This window comes from Pinus tabuliformis, chromosome 4_2 (assembly GCF_031772625.1).
Source record: "Pinus tabuliformis cultivar Carrire ecotype Pingquan chromosome 4_2, CPIR1, whole genome shotgun sequence".
Lineage (NCBI taxonomy): Eukaryota > Viridiplantae > Streptophyta > Pinopsida > Pinales > Pinaceae > Pinus > Pinus tabuliformis.
In genome coordinates this window covers 1091418419-1091436475 of record NC_142304.1, presented here as the reverse complement: position 1 = coordinate 1091436475, position 18057 = coordinate 1091418419, and the positions used below count along the sequence as shown (strand labels likewise).

At 37.0% G+C, this 18057-nt stretch overlaps 1 protein-coding gene across 4 annotated transcripts in view; it reads left to right on the top strand.

The window, feature by feature from the left end:
- LOC149173443 (SUPPRESSOR OF GAMMA RESPONSE 1-like) overlaps positions 1–9476 on the top strand; it is a 106511-nt gene extending 97035 nt beyond the window's left edge. For 2 of the 4 annotated variants that reach the window (XM_089424609.1, XM_089424611.1), the window contains exons 3-6: positions 7366–7552; positions 7704–8170; positions 8499–8837; positions 9139–9472. In XM_089424609.1, coding sequence (XP_089280735.1) covers positions 7366–7552; positions 7704–8170; positions 8499–8837; positions 9139–9216 — 1071 coding nt within the window. In that variant the 3' untranslated portion in view covers positions 9217–9472. Of the gene's footprint in view, positions 1–7365; positions 7553–7703; positions 8171–8498; positions 8838–8934; positions 9033–9138 lie in introns of all 4 variants that reach the window. The other 2 variants (XM_089424610.1, XM_089424612.1) reach the window with 2 other exon arrangements.
- Positions 9477–18057: the final 8581 nt, after the last annotated feature.

Genomic DNA, 18057 nt, shown 5'->3' with positions numbered 1-18057 from the left:
ATTGACTCAAAACATCTTGGTCAACCTTGGTCAACTCGACCTCCAATAGCAAGATAATGCAGCCCAAAAAATCCAAAAATAACCAGTCAAATATGGTCAACAAAAGTCAATGCATCAACCTGAATTAGGGCAGTCAATGCTGGACCCTGGTCAATGCAGGGGTCAAACTGCCTCAGTTTTTGTGCCTGGAATAGTAGCTTGCCCAAACAGAAGTCTCCCTCACAAAACTGAAGTCAAATAGGGTCAATGCTGGTCAAAGTCAGCCTCATGAAATTTTGGTCAAATTTGGTCAACGCAGCAGCTAGAAAAAATAGTCTTCCTTATGCATGTGTGGAGAGAGAGGCCTAGAAATCCGTACCTAATCAAGATGAGCGAGAGAAAGATGAATGAGATGAGATGCCAAAATGAGGAGGAGGCACGTTGTATTTATATGTAACGTTGAAGGTTAGAGGAGGCTAATTTGATGGTTGGCCGACCTTGACAGTTTGTCCATAATCAAAATAAATTCATAGCTTCATCTGTACATGTCAAAATGGGATAATCTTTAGATCAATCCTACACCTCTCAGAAAGAGGAATCTAAGAAAAATATCAGTTGCCTCATAAGCGCTGTCCAAAGTGATGTTTGGCCCTAGTTGCCAAATTTAACACTCCCTCTCATCTAGGGAGAACATCACCTGCCAAACTGTTTGACAATTTGCACCATCCCTGTCACTGCACTGCTTTTCTCTGCTGAACCATGAAGAAAGAAGAAATGATCGAGAATGTATCATACCATTCTCCACTGACCTGAAGTCAGTCTCGAACAACAGAGAGTGTGTCATACCACTCTTAACTGACCCATAGTCAGTTTCCATTAATCCCAGATCAATATCAACATCCTAGCATAAGGAGTACGGTAGTACACGATGCATCCATAAGTAGTACTATGGTCCCTATCCTCATTTCCTTACTCATTGACCAGATGAGAGGTACTTCCCATGAGTCCCGGACTGCATGGGTAGGATGTGCCGATAGGAGAAGGTGAACCATTCATCCTGCTTATATGCGATAGGGGAGGGTGAACCACTCAGTCTATGCATATGCCACCATGGGGTATCACTGGGGAAATTGAACCATTCACCCTGTACACAACACACCACTAGGGGAGGGTGAGTCACCCTATGGTCGCTCATCGCTCCAAGAAGTACCCCAAGCCCCGCAGAGCTCCTAGAGCTCACTATCATACAAGACCCTCATAAGAGGGTCTCTCCACGATTCCAAGTCGCTCACAGAAGGTTAAGAATTTGACCTTCCCGAGGGACTTTGTAAGAATATCGACGACCTGCTCATCGGTCCCAATATGATAGTCTTATTGCTCCCCGCTGTACTATATCCCGGATAAAGTGGTACCTAATATCAATATGTTGGGAGCGATCATGAAACATAGGATTCTCAGACAGACGAACCCCACTATGGTTGTCACAGAAGATCACGGAATCCAACACTTCCAAACAGCTCGCTAAAGAGCTTCCTCAACCCGACAGCTTCACAGGGGGCCAAACTAGCAGCGATGTATTTAGCCTCAACAGTGCTTAAAGTAATCGACGTCTACTTCTTGCTCATCGATGATATTGAAGCAGAACTTGGAGAGAAGCAACATCTTGATGTGCTTTTGCGATCCACCACACTGCTAGCCCAGTCTGCATCAGAGTAACCATGGAGCATCACATTCCCGACAATGTATCTCAGTCCATAAGTGATTGTGCCCCGGAGATATCTGAAGAGATTCTTGGCAGCCATCCAATGTATATGATGAGGCTCGACCATAAACTGACTCAATGTGTTCACTACAAAACATATGTCTAGACGGGGGTTCACCAAGAACATCAGGGCCTCTATGAGTTGACGATAATCAGAAGGAATTCCCAAAGCGGGCCTTAGAGAGAACCTAGAGAGAAGCAACATCTTGATGTGCTTTTGCGATCCACCACACTGCCAGCCCAGTGCTTAAAGTAATCGACGTCTACTTCTTGCTCATCGATGATATTGAAGCAGAACTTGGAGAGAAGCAACATCTTGATGTGCTTTTGCGATCCACCACACTGCTAGCCCAGTCTGCATCAGAGTAACCATGGAGCATCACATTCCCGACAATGTATCTCAGTCCATAAGTGATTGTGCCCCAGAGATATCTGAAGAGATTCTTGGCAGCCATCCAATGTATATGATGAGGCTCGACCATAAACTGACTCAATGTGTTCACTACAAAACATATGTCTAGACGGGGGTTCACCAAGAACATCAGGGCCTCTATGAGTTGACGATACTCAGAAGGAATTCCCAAAGCGGGCCTTAGAGAGAAGCAACATCTTGATGTGCTTTTGCGATCCACCACACTGCCAGCCCAGTCTGCATCAGAGTAACCATGGAGCCTCACATTCCCGACAATGTATCTCAGTCCATAAGTGATTGTGCCTCGGAGATATCTGAAGAGATTCTTGGCAGCCATCCAATGTATATGATGAGGCTCGACCATAAACTGACTCAATGTGTTCACTACAAAACATTTGTCCGGACGGGAGTTCACCAAGAACATCAGGGTCCCTATGAGTTGATGATACTCAGAAGGATTTCCAACGGTGTAGTCACGGACTTGCAGTTCACCGTCCTAAATCTTTCAAGTAGCTTCACAACATATTTTTTTTGAAAAAGGAAAATCTCCCTTGGCTTTTGCCAAACCTCCAACCCTAGGAAATAATGCATTAGTTGTAAGTCCTTCATATCAAATTCAGAAGCCAACTCTCCCTTAAATTGATGAATAAGAGGCTCTGCACCTGTTAGAAAGAGATCGTCCACATAGAGTACCAAGATGAGAGGTCTATCATTCTCAGCCTTAAAGTAAAGGTTTAGATCAACTTCACTTCTTGTAAATCCCAGCTTCATCAGATAGCTATCGATCCTCTCATACTAAGCTCGGGATGCTTGCTTCAACCCATAGAGGGCTTTCTTCAACTTGCATACATGTGTCTGATGATTTTGAACTTCAAACCCCTTAGGTTGTTCCACATAGACTTCCTCCTTAAGTGAACCATGCAAAAAGGCATTCTTGACATCCATCTGGTGTAGATTCCATCCTTGCGAGGCAGCAAGGGCTATAATCGAACGGATGGTGGTGTAGCGAGCAACGGGTGCAAATATCTCAACATAATATACACCTTCCTTTTGGGAGAAGCCTCGAGCAACAAATTTGGCCTTGAACTTTTCAACACTTCCATCAGCACCATGCTTGATCTTGTAGAGCCATTTAGAGGTGACAATAGATTTGTCCTAGGGTCTAGGGACCACATCCTAGACATCATTCTTCATAATTGATGCGTACTCTTCGTTCATAGCATCCTTCCATATTTGTTGCTTCACAACTTTTTCGAATGAGCAAGGTTCAAACTGAATAATGGTGCTCATAGCAGTTATGTACCCTTGGTACCTATTAGGCTTCTTGCTTTCACAAAATGTCCCCCTTGGTGCAACATGTCTCTTGGCATCTTTGAGAGTTTCCCTCAACCATGAGGGTCTCCTTTTGGAGGAGGAGGGCTCATGAGGAGGAGGAGGATCAACGGGATCCATCGGTTTTCGTTGGCTCATCTTGCGAATCACCCTAATTTCCTGCATTTGCTTCTTTGCCCTCATGGCAACATCCTCATCGAAGGTGACATCATGATTCAACACTACTTCTCTTTGACCAGGCACATAGATTCTATATCCCTTAGAAGTTTTACTGTAGCCCACAAAAGTTCCTTTCTTCCCAGATGCCTCAATTTACTTCCCTTTTCTTTCGACACATGAAAGTATACGGGACTACCAAAAATTCTAAAATGAGAAACATCATGATTCTTACCGGTGAAAACTTCTACAAGAGTTTTGGAGTCCAATGCTTGATGAGGGCATTGATTTTGAATGTACACAACAGTGCTGGCAGCTTCTCCCCATAGGAACTTTGGAAGTCCTTAATCATGAAGCATGGCACGAGTGGTTTCTATAATGGAACGATTCTTCTTTTCAACAACACCATTTTTCTCAGGAGTATATGCAGTAGTAGTCTCCCTCTTAATGCCAGCTTCCCTACAATAGTCATTGAATTCATTTGACTCATACTTGGTTCCATTATCGGTTCCTCAATATCTTGATCTTCTTCCTTGTTTGATTTTCCACCAAGGCTTTGAAGGCAGAGAACCATGAGAATATTTCATCCTTCTTCTTCAAGAAATATATCCAAGTTTTGCAAGAGAAGTCATCCATGAAGACAACATAATATAAATATCTTCCTAATGATGTCACAGGCAACATACCAAATAGATCAAAATGAACCAATTGCAAAATGTGTGTTGGTCTTGCTATCAGTTGAGGGGAATGGTCCTCTTGTATGTTTTCCCGTGGCACATCCTTGACATACACCTTCGTGCTCTATTTTGAATTCAGGCATACCTGTAACGATCTTCCTTGCATCGAGTAGAGGCTTATGGTGAAGATGAGCAAACCTCTGATGTCATAGTTCAGATTGAAGTGATGTGTTGCAAGACATGGTTCCTAGTGGACTTCCTCCAATTTGATATAAACTGTCAACCTTGAATCCAAGAGTAAATGCTTCTTTGAAATTTCTTTTCCACACACGTACCTTTCCATCGATGAATGCTACCTCTTTGTCTTCCATCGCTGAGATAGACACTAGATTCTTCTTTAGATTAGGTACATATAGTACTTCTTGAAGATGAATGGTGTTATGTTGATTCAACTGAAGGGTTAACATTCCCAACTGTCTTCACAAGATAGGTGGCATTGTCTCCAAGGGTACTTTCCAAATTTGTATCCTTCTCTATCAAATTCGAAAGAGCTTCCTTGTACCTGGTGAAGTGCCTTGAGGCACCACTATCAATCAGCGAATTTCCCAAAGTATTCAGAGAAGAGGCAGTAGAGAGGGCAGATATAAGATGAAATTCCTTTTGCTTAGAATTTAGAAGCCCGATCATTTCCAAGTTGAGTAGCGGAAGCATTCCTTTTCCCTTTGTTGTTGAACCTGCCATTCCTTTGATTGTTGTTGTTGCCCCTATAATGATTGTGATCATCATCATGAGATGTGTCCCTTCTATTTGGACACTCCCTGGCATAGTGACCAAGCTTGTTGCAAACGAAGCATCTTCCCTTCCTTCCATTTTTGGATCCTAATCTTCCTTGAACTTTGCTTCTTTGAACCTGCATCGTTCTTCCTCTTGGCACAAGCGGAGAATACGGTAGGATTATTCCTATTCGAAGGCATCTCCAATTCCATCATCCTTGTTTCTTCTTGAGAACATCTAGTCATCAATTCTTCTAAACCTGGAATTGTCGTTATTGAGAATAGTAGTGTTGAACACAAGCCATTCAGGAGGAAGACTTCCAAGGGCAATGAGAGTGAGCTCCCTCCCTGTCAGCAATAGCTTCACCAATCGAAAGAAGATCCTTTTTGATATCGGTAATCCTCATGAAGTAGGATTGAATATCTTCACCTTTTCCCTTCTTTATATGCTTCAACTTGTTCTTGAGGAAAAGAATTTGATTTGCATTGCTAAATCAGAGATGTAAGCGACTAAGTGCTTATGAATAGAATCCTTCATGATTTTCTTGGCTTTAACTTCACCCTTCTTGTACTATGTCTTAGCAGTAGCCAATGCATTTGAAGGAGGTTCTGGAATCTTTCCTTGCACATAATCCATGACATCTTGCTCTTCTAAAGTCAAATCAAGAGACATCTTCCATGCATGATAATCAGACTTATCATGAAGCTTATCATCAGACTTGAAGTAGGATGTGGAGGCCATTGAGACTTGTTCCTGATTAGTGATTGCTCCTCTTAGTGATTGCTTTTCACTCTTTCTGGGGCTTTATCTTCACCTCACCTCTGATACCATGTTAATTTTAGGATAACAATGGTATGTTTTATGCTTAGAGCAATTTTACTTCAATTTTCTTTATTAGCCCAATATCATATCCAGTATAGCAGTCACATCAACATGATAGTAAAATGCAGATAGAACATAAACAATAACAGTATAAGACAAGCCAACATAAGAGGACACAAGATATGGCACCAACCAGGGACAAACCCCAATGTGGGGAAACCCTTGATCAATTCTTCTTATAATTCTTCAAAAGTTCAGTAGAAAGAGAGTACAATTTACAATATTCACTTGCCCAAAATGATGAGTCAAAACAGCAGAAACAGACAGCCCTAACCAGAAAGTCAACATTGGTCAACAGGGCTGAAATTGACCCAAAACAGCTCGGTCAACCTTGGTCAACTCGGCCTCCAACTGCAAGATAATGCAGCCCAAAACAGTGCGATAACAACTAGTCAAATCTGGTCAACAAAAGTCAATGCAGCAACTTGAGTTAGGGCAGTCAATGCTGGTCAAGAAAGGGGTCAAACTGCCTCGGTTTCTGTGCCCAGAACAGCAGCCTGCCCAAACAGAAGTCTCCCTCACAAAACCGAAGTCAAACAAGGTCAACACTGGTCAAAGTCAGTGTCTTGAAATTACGGCCTCTTGAAATTTCTGTCAAATGTGGTCAACACAGCAGCTAGAAAAGACAGTCTTCCTTTCGCATGTGTGGAGAGAGAGAGGCTCAGAAATCCGTACCCAATCAAGATGAGAGAGAAAGATGAATGAAATGAGATGCTGAAATGAGGAGGCACCTTGTATTTATATGCAACATTGAAGGCTGGAGGAGGCTAATTTGATGGCTGGCCGACCTTGACAATTTGTCCATAATCAAAATAAATTTATAACTTCATTTGTACAAGTCAGAATGGGATGATCTTTAGATCAATACTACACCTCTTGGATTCCTCAAAGTGATGATTGGCCCTAGTTGCCAAATTTAACAATCTGAGATAAATCTGAGACATGTAGCCCAGAGCTTAAAAAAGAAGTTCCGGAAATGAAGGAAAAGATTCCTCCAATATAAATAGGCATAAATTTAAATTGGTCCATCATCTCTTGACATTTTAGAATAAAGTTTACCAAGGCCCTATGCATTGTGCAGACTACGGACATCAGAATCCCTCGTCATTCCAAATTTCAATGAAGGGAAGGTAGAGGAATCCAAAGCACGCTCAGATTTATAAGGTTTTGCTGATCCAATTTTTTATGAAAATCTGAAAGAGATACGCCAATATATGATGCACTTAATTGCTGATCCTTTTTATCACTTTGCTTTTATAGCTGAATTATATGATAGCTCTCTTTCTTCTACAAAGAAGAAAGTTGAAACAAATCACGATTAAATAGTTGAAGTGCTATTTATTGAAAATTCATTCCTTGCATATGCTATGCTCTGACCCTATTATTTTCAGGTGACTCAAGAGTGGCCGGGGCTTCCCTCTGGTGTAAAGTTTGAGCCTAGTGACGAACAGCTTGTAGGACATTTAGCAGCAAAAGTTGGAATAGGAAAATCAAGCCCTCACCCACTCATCAATGAATTCATTTTGACAATAGAGGAACGTGATGGCATTTGCTATACACACCCTGAGAATTTTCCAGGTGATTGTTGGCTATCTTATATATTTTATGCATGCATGTTATATGTATGCATTTATTATGCACTCGTATAATAGGGTCAAACATTGCTCAATATGCCATTATTTTTTGATATGTAATATTCATTTGTACAATTGTCTTATTGGAAGAATAGGGGTCAAGCAAGACGGAAGCAGCACCCATTTCTTTCACAGGACAAGCAACGCTTATACAACTGGAACTCGTAAGCGTCGAAAGGTTGACAATTTTCGTTGGCACAAGACAGGAGAAACAGAGAAAGTATGTGAAAATGGGGAACAGATTGGTTGCAAAAAAAGAATGGTCCTCTATACGATTCCTTCAAAAGGCTCAAAATCAGTGAAAACAAATTGGGTGATGCACCAATACCATCTTGGGACTGAGGATGAAAAAGAAGATGAGTTTGTTGTGTCAAAAATACGATTAAAGCAATGTGATAAAAATGATCCAGGCATACCTAAAGAGGAGGATGCTGGGACTTCAAACAGCAAAGGTGATCCATCAACACCTACAACAAGTACTCCCCAACCATGTTCAAAGAAGCAACATTCTTGTCTCGATCGAATTGAGGAAGAACATATGTTCCGTGCATCATCACCTCAGGTATAACCATTGCTGAATAATATTAAATAACATGGTCTTGCTCTGATTGCCAATAGTTCATAGTTGTGTTCCATGTTGGCATTTGAAATTGTCACTTCAACATTTGACGGTATACATTGTTTGAGTTTAGAAAATTTGGGAATTCCATTGTTCATATACTTCTAGGTCGTTGACAGTGTCAATCCAAAATATTATACTAAAAAATAGGTTCTTATTTATAAATTTTAGTTGATTTTTTCAAATCAATTTGCATTTTCAAATGGCCTTCAATATATGAATTTATTGATACAGTTGGTGTTTTGTGATTTCTTAAACTTTCTGGAAATAGGCTGCAGATCTTGATCCAAAATTTCATTTGCCTTCCAGACCTATTGAAGCAGAATGTGATGGACAGATCTATATTCGAGGCGTGACTTCATGGTTGGCAGGGGAATCTCAGTGTTTCGAAGATTCACAGAAGCAGATGGTTGGCCATTTTTCTTGCGAGGAGATACTTGGAAGCGGATCTTGTCAGGAGAATGTTGAAGAAACGAACAACATCCCTGGTTTGTCTGATTGTGGTCGGATTGGAGGGAATGGACATGAAAAGGAAATGCATCAAACTTCATATTATGATCTAGCAAACTTAGATTTTGATACGCCACCTGATGGGCCCATTGCATTTGTTGTAAGTACTTAGATATAAATTACTTGACGTCCTCATCTGCAATATCTAGTTCATTTTTCCCTCTGATTTTTATTTTTTAACTCTGATTATTCTGTAGGATTCACAGTTCAGTTCCCAGGAAAGCCTTTTAGGATGGTTAGAGAACTTTGGTAACAGCCAATGAAGTATATGATGAACTTTTAAATGCATGTTAAGGTCAGAAGCCAGTCAAGTTCTCTTAACAAGATTATGTATTTTGCTAGATTCCAATTTAATTCATTCCAAGTAATTGTTGTATCTAATAATTTGCGTATTTGTACAGGTCATGCTCGGAGGCTATTTTGTTTTCAAAGGAGTTGGGAATTCTATTTTGTTTTCGATTTACATTTGGAATCAATAAACCGTTAAAAAGTTTTTTCACCGAATTCGGAAGTAATAAATACCCTATTGATATTCATTTTTATCTCTAGTATATCAGCACTATTTATGGAGGAACAGAAAAATGGACCGATATAGTATGGTCACATGTGTGGCAGCATTTGCTTAATTATAATTTATCATTTATATTCCCAAAATGACAGTCTGCAACAGTGTATATAGAAAGACAGAAAAATAGGGCCCATCTAATATGTTCATTGCCAGTTTTCAGTTATAATTTATATTTAAGAATGCCATTACCACTGTGTGCAATTCAGTACTAGTCTGGAGAATTGTTGGGAACTTGTTACCTTGAAGGGTTCAAATTATTGTTGTTTTCTTTCTGCATGCCATAGACTACTCAGAATCATTTCACTGTTTGCAACGCATGTATGAAATATAAAGTCGTAATATTATCAATAACATGCATAGAGAACCGTCATTTCTTAAAACCCTCGTATCAGTCTCATATTGGATGAAATAAAATTACTGGTTTCCAGAAATGGGCATAGAAAATGGTTTATGAAAGGAGTAGTAACTGTTAGAATATGATAACAATATGTTAAAAGAAAATGTCAATGTAAAACTATGTTTAGCTATTTTGTTGTGGTCATTCTGATGGTCATAAGATAATTATAAAAAATTATTGTAACAGTGCCTATATTTTTAATATGATTTCTAGATATTAGGAGGCTGTGTGGGTGTAAGCCTGATTGTATTATTTCGCCCGCAATAAAACCTTTTGCCTTGCTTTGCTCGTGGATGTTTCTTTGACAAAGTGTCAGGTTGTACTACGGAAACTCTTGGGTACTATTATAGTTCTTTTTGCGTTATTGTTCTGCTAAATCGTGTTTGTGCTCTGAAAACCAACAATAACAACAAACAAGAAGTATAAAACATATATTCCTGGTTAACCAATCCAAACTAGAAGTATAAAACAGATAGCATGATAAGGTAACTGGAAAAGGCTAACCCCCGAAACATGGAACAATAATGTTCAAATTCCTTGTGTAGAAATGAGAATATAGAATGACCAGATCCTACATTGCTGAGCCCTTGATCATATTGGCTGGAGAGCGTCGAGGCCAAGAAGGGCTCAGTAGGGTAGTAGCCTCGAAGTTAACCAAGAACTTTTCGTTGACTGTTCTTACACTGGTTCCCAGTATAATAAAACCTGGTATTGTGCTCCCGCCTGTGGGGTACGTCGGAAAGAGAAGGGAGCAACAACATTGCCTTGTAACCATCTATGGGAGGGGATACGATATATGGAAGATGAGATCTAATCTCCTTCCAACATTATGAAATTCAGATTGATTCACATAAATAGAAAGTTGTGGCAAATTTTGCCGAAGAGTTGCAGCTTTTCATCTTGAAAGTGCACTACAAGAGATAACAGTTAAACCACTAACCTATAACATACATCAGTTGAGCCCCTACATAAAAATTGGTATTTATAATTTCTTTGATTGGTTGTTCGATGGATGGTTGAAATTCGTTTAGGTATACATCTAATGGGTATTGCATTTTATTCAATTTAAGTTCACGTAGAGAAGTATTGTATATGGGGCAAAAAATTTGCAGTGAAGTTATATTTTAAAGGGTGAAATTAAATGAGTAGGTATTTTTTTTAATGGCAAGGAAGTTGATTTTACTCGTTAGTTCATAGTTTATACTGTTGATTACTTCAGTAGTAGTTTTTTGTTTTTGTTGTTTTTTTGTTGTTGTTGTTGTTGTTGTTTTTTTTTTATTTTTTCACATGTGGTTCACGGATACCCATGGTCAATGGGCAGCCACTACGTCCACGGTAAGAACTGGGTAGCTCATACCCCGAAGGGGAGCACACCCCTCGGCCTATGCTGACCTGACCCCAAGAGCTTTCGAGAATTGACCTTGTGACCTCCCGATTGGCGAGGCACTGATTTGACCGATTGAGCTAACTCTTGGGGCTTTGATTACTTCAGTAGTTATAAGTGTTCTTTCATTTTTTTTTGCATTATTAGTATATATTAGAGATTATATTTATATCTATCTATTTATATATTTATATATATATATATATATATATATATATATTATTTGTTAGTTTACTGTTTGTGTAATATTTTACAACAGTTATTTGTGTACACTTCTAATCCACACACCATGGGTACACCTCTAACCAACACACCTAGTCCATATATAAACCACAAATGTAAACCGAAGGAAGGGTTAGGGTTAGATGTTGTTAATAATTGATTGATAGGATAAGCTACAGTGGAGTGGGGTTAGTATGTTCATGCATTGTCTAATGTCAATATCCATGTAAGCATCAATTAGAGACTGAAAATAAAATGCAAAGATATCTGTGTGAGACACATGAGAGGAAATGATGCTATACATAAAGATTGAGAGAACATTATGAAAATGGTTTTAGTTCATTGAATATGGAGTATATGCTTGTCATATGTGTATTTATAAGAAAAACATCTTGAGGACATTATTATTATTAGCTTGTTCTCAAGGGTGAAGGGAATTCTGGTGAGATCTATCTCGAAGGGAGTAGGGAGAGATACGGAAAAGAAAATCCACTTGCCCTATGCAAGGAAAAGTATCTCTTCCCTCGTGGTAAAGGGGAGAATCTTATGATCAAAGTAGGATTGACTAAGAAGAAGAGGGTGATAGTGTTGGGTAGAAGGAAAACACTCTTAACACCAACACCACGTAATTACTCGAGAGAAACACCACACAAAAAATGATGCTAAGATATCTCAAAGTGAGAAGAATACAATTAAGGGGCTAATCTAGGCCGACCAATCAGTAATTAATCTCTTGGTCACTAACCATAACCTTGGGGCATTGGCAAAACATGGACAAGCTATCTATAACACAACGAATAACAAATAGTCATCTACAAAGTGATTATTTTAAAAACACTTGGAAGTCTACATCAACAATCAACCATTGCAAACAGTGGACATCCAACAAAATAACAAGGGCATCTGCAGTGAGATCAAGGAGATAGTATGCCAAGGGGCACCCTTTCCATGATAAGCAGAAAAATCGATTAGGCCAAGGGGCACCCTTTCCATGATAAGCAGAAAAATCGATTAGGCCATCTTCAAATTTATAAGGATTTAAAATTCAACACTTCTGTGTTTGATTTGTTTGTCGCTCAGGCTGATTCGACAAGAGACAACAATAAGGACCGATATTAATGACAACAATAATGCGCACAGTTAACACAACCAAACAAAAAAAAAAAAAAAAAAAAAAACGCTCATTACTTCCATTACTCCTTGGAGCTCTCATTTAATCAAGAACGCTAACAATTCTGCCCCCACACCTATGTCTAAGATGATGTGGCTATAATGGAGTTGACATGGTCCACTTTGCTAGCGCTGATGGGGTAGAGGCCGTTGCTTCTTTTATTGGCTTAGCTAAGAGGACTTGGGATCTTTTCTGGCTTTTCTAGGCATCCCTTTCTTCCTTGTGTCAAGACTCATTACATTTTGTTAACTCTTGCTTTTCAAGAATTTCCTAACATTGAGATTAAAGGTTCCCTTGTTTAATGGCACAAATTTGTGTCTGTGGGACATAGTTAATCACGGCGCATAGACATGTTGACATTTTGTGCAAAACGACCGCTGTTTCAGGGGCAACTTCACCATTGAAAACTTGTGGTTGGTTCCAGTGTTCCCAGTGACATTGCCTAATAAGGCCTCCAAATTCTCACATAAAATGCTATTTGTGTAGTTCAACCGGCTTGACTAAATGGAGATCCATTGGGAAAATACATTAATGCCAAAAAAGAATGTCCAATTTCTACACCAGAGTTTTGTTTTTAATTTACTTTAAAAAACCGACGATAGAAACGGTAAGAATTGGATTTTTTTTGAGTTTAATTCATTTCGATGGTCATTTAGACTATTCTATTTGGACAAGAGTTCCCAGTCTTCTCCTCCATTTTGGGAGAATGATATTATGGAAGAGGTGGACAAGACTTTCAAGTCTTCTCTTTCATTTTTGGGAGAAGGATATTATGGAAGTAGTTAATGATATTATGGAAGAGGTAGGTAACTCTAAAAATAGGTTATTATTTTTATTTTCAAGGTAGGTTATTACTTTTAGATAATAAAAGCGGGGATGGAGGTATGCTTTTCTTTCTATATAAAATGTATTTATATATTAGAGAAAGAAATCAAAATTAATATTATATATTATATTTGAAGATTTGAAATGACTTTTAATACAATGTAAATTAAAATAATAAATTAAATTTGTTGATTGGATATCCAACTCTTTTCAAAACGTAATGGCCTCCAAGTATGATCTATTCAGAGAAACAATATCCAACTCCTTTCAAAACATAATGGTCTTCAAGTATGACATACACAAAATAAACAATATGGAGCTCTCAAAACAAAATGGCTTCCATGAATGTCCTATTCAAATATGCAAATGATTACATACAATAGTTAGTTTGGATGAATTAAAATAGAATTTAACAAAATGTATAATTTATTTATACGAGTTATGGTCTAGCTTCTTAAACTATTAAATGAGAAAAGCTCATTATATAAAATGAAGTAAAAATCAGAGGAAAACAAAGTAATCATTTTAGGCAAGGGCATAAACATAATTTAAATGTCCAAGTGCTTACATATTGAATATACCCATCTAGTGGTGTATCAAAGTCTATGCATGTTGGATCATAATAGGAAGGTTGATGCACTTCTTTTTCAAGTGCATTCCCACCAATCTAATCACAATTAGACAATTAGAGGATGCCATTTCTTCATTCAACATTGTCCTCATAAGCTTGGTTTTTAAGTATTTGTTGACAAGGGCCCATCCACTTGTTCCTAAGAGTCTTCAAAATATTGAGATTCCATTGCCCATCACATATTCACACCTACAAGGTAAGTTTGCCCATCACATATTCACACCTACAAGGTAAGTTTTCCCATCACATTATGCTTCACTAGGTTTGGGAGGCCAATGAATTGTTGCATAAAGGTCTGCAACTTATTTTGAGAGAGTTTAAGGAGTCAAATATATTAACGTACATATATTCAAATAGACAAGTCAACATAAAGAAGTTCAAATGCATTTGTTTGGATGTTTACTAAAATTCACAAAAAAAATACTAATGAATTTTAATCTAATGTTTTGGATGAAGTTTGTGTCAAAGATCTAAACCATATAAAAAATGAAATTCCAAAACTCAGGCATAAATGTATGCCATTAAATTGTTGGAGTAGCAATTTCAAAAACAGAGAACACAATATGAACTATTACCAATTAAAACAAGACCATTTTTCATCCTGCACCACAACATTTTATTTAATATTTAATAATCCTGAGGTGATGATGCACAAAATAGACCAAGACAAGTATGTTGTTTTTATGAACATGGTGAGGGAGATGTACTTGATGTAGATGTTAATGGATCACCTTCCGTGTTTGAATTCCCACCATCTTCTTGAGATATACTTAGATCATTATTATAACATTAGTTTAATTGTTATTAATAGAATATTTTGGATACAACAAACTAATCTTCCTTTTCATTTTACAAAGTGCCAAGATGACATTCACTCATCATCCAAATTATTTTCTCCACGTTTGATTCCTATTAAAGTCACCTAGATAATCATTATATTTTTACATTCTATATGTTCTCTATTTTCATGTAAGATCCTTGTAATTCTTGTCTTGAAACAATGAAAATGGTCAATTTTTGAATGCTTACTAGCACTAGTTGTATAAGTCTTGGTTGTTCTATGATAAAAATGAATGTTGCTTAAAGTTTGTCGAACAAAAGAATTTCACAAATGAATAATGCATAACAAACATTAAAAATATATCAAACAATGTTTTATCATATTATATAAGTGCATAATGATACATAAATATACATATAAGAAAGTTACAAAGTACAATAAGGGTAAAGATAGCAAATAATCAACTAGTAAATCTTAGGGTATATACATATTTAGATAAGATGCTAAGGCCTCAAACTGCAAAAATGATTCACTAACACCCACTATTGTATTGCTAAACCCTAGTAAAAAAAGCCCAAAAATAAAATATAATTAACAATAGAAAAATCAAGATTTTTTTTAAAATAAAAATATAATTGATACTTAAACTATTAAAATGAAAATAATAAAAAATTATAAAAAATACAAAATATATTTGTAAATATCGATTAAATATACTTACCAAAGACTTACCATGAAAACTTTTTACGTTAAACTTACTGTGCAAACTTTTACTCCAAAATAAGTTCATTCTCCTTGGCCAATATTACCGCTTGCAACATCTTACAATGGAGTATAATGAAATATATGAAATCTTTAAATATCCTTAGATCATTATGTTACCACCTCATTCTCAGCTCCAAAATCAAACATGCACTGGAATATAATGGAATATGTGAAAACTGTAAATATCCTTTCCTCATTCTTGCCAATATTACTACTTGCAACATCTTACCATGGAGTATACAAAATCTTTATATACATTTCGCTATTTCAAATACCATAGGCCACTTATGGTATATTACTATTTGCAACATTTTACAATGCAGTATACAAAATCTTTAAATATCTTTGGCCATATCAAATATTATGGAAAAATATTATGTGTCACTCAATACCATGGGTTAAAAAATAAATATAGTAAACCCATCATAGATAGAATTGAATTGAATTTAATCACTTTTATTAAAGTTAGAATTGAATTGAATTTAATCACTTTTATTAAAGTTAAGACTAAAGTAACAAAATCCACAATTATAGCTTATTTATTGAGAATATTGTTAAAAAAGCAAGATACATATTGAGTTTTACAATCAGCCTAGATCTATCTTTAACTCTGGATCTACCAAGTGTCGAGAGGGATAAATCCAAAGTTAAGATGGATCTAGACTGGTTTAATTTCCCCCTTTAAATAGGCCATATTCCACATGAATACCATGGGTCAATACAATAGGTTTTCAATACCATGGGCCATTTTATTTTTCTAAAGTTATTTTTATTTTGATATTTATATATTTTTTATTTTATTTTGAGTCAGTTAAAATGTTTACATTACATTATATTAATTTGTTAATTTATTTTTTTATGTTTATGTAATTTGACTTGGTTAAAATGTTAAATATTACATTACAACATCTCTCATACTGAGAGAAAGCACCTCTCAACACAATAATCGTTAAAAATTTTAAAAATATATATAATGTAATGTATAATGTAATGTTCTGAGATAGAAAAATATACCTCAAAAATGAAAATTAAATTAACCACTTTTCAAAAAATCAAAATTAACTAATAAAGGTAACATCATAAAAAAACAAAATATAACACATTTATTAAGAACATCATTAAAGAAAAAACAAAATAAGTGTTGAATATTATATGAATTGTGTTTCACAATTTGTAGAGTAATTGGTGAACGAGTTTGTTGAGTTTTACCATAATTATTAAAAAACTAAACCGGAAATTTATTTTTTAAATAAAAAAATGTACCACCTAATGTCTCGAGATAGAAATGTACATTTGGAGAATGAAAGTCAAATTAACTACTTATAAGAAAGTCGAGATTAATTAACAAAAATAACAACTATAACACATTAAGAACATTATTAAAGAAAAAAAATAGGTATTGAATATTATATGAATTGTGTTTTAGGATGTGTAATGGTGTTTTAAGACCTAGGAGTCACTGGCACTAGTACGTTGATTGAGGGCTTGGGGGTGGCCAGTTGTAGCAAATCCTTGCACAATTGAGCCTATGGTTGGGTGGAGAGACGTCCCCAAAACCTTGTTGTCATCTGGCAGATTTCAATCACAGGTAATATAGGTATGTGCTTATTTGTTTGATTATGATTTTAATTAGGAAATTAACTTTATATTTATTTTAGACTGTTACATTTATTTTTATTTACTTCATGTTGCCAACACCCTCTGCTGAACTAGTATGACTAGCAGGCATCGAAAGTCCCCAACACCCCGAGAAATCTCAAGGAATCTTTGTCCTTTTTCCCACTTTCGGTACCAGGCATAAGCCTAACCCGGTCTGTATCCTAGTCCAAGGCTAGCCCCAAGGCTCGTGCCTGACTCAGACCTCATTTTCCCCAAGGTAGGCATCTGATACAGTGCTCAATGACTCCGGGCATCTCGCAAGGCTGGCCCACTCTCTCCACAACTACTAAGGCGCACAGCCCCAGGCATCGAAGTCTGTTACATCCCTTCTAGACTTCAGCATCCCAATCCAATAACAGGCACCTAGCCTAGAACATCAGGCACTTGGCCTCCTCAAGATGGTCCCATAGCCCTTGAAGATCTATCCATCAAGAGCTAAACAAGACAAAGGAACCACTGGCATATGTAGTGTTGATTGAGTTCTGTCCCCAGCCCATATGGTGTTACTTATTCTCCCTCATGCGTATTGGCTCGCATGAGATCATCAAATAAACCGGCCCTCTCGGCCCATTTGTGGAGTCCTGTGAATCATCACACCCCAATATGCAACCAATGCATTAACCATACCATCATAGTATCATAGGAAATAATCCACATGCCAAGTCTTGCATGTCATCATGAGAACATTCATCAATGTTAATGGCAACATTATGACTAATAACGAACTGCATGCTCATGCATATCATAAATTTGTACGCAACTATCGCATGCTTCACCTCATGAAATACCATCGTAAGTTAGATCATCAACGTATTTGCGTCAAAGACATATCATAACTTCACATAAATGAATCACATGTCAATAAACCTCATATTACAGCATCATAACTCTTATGCTACATTATGCATATCATATCC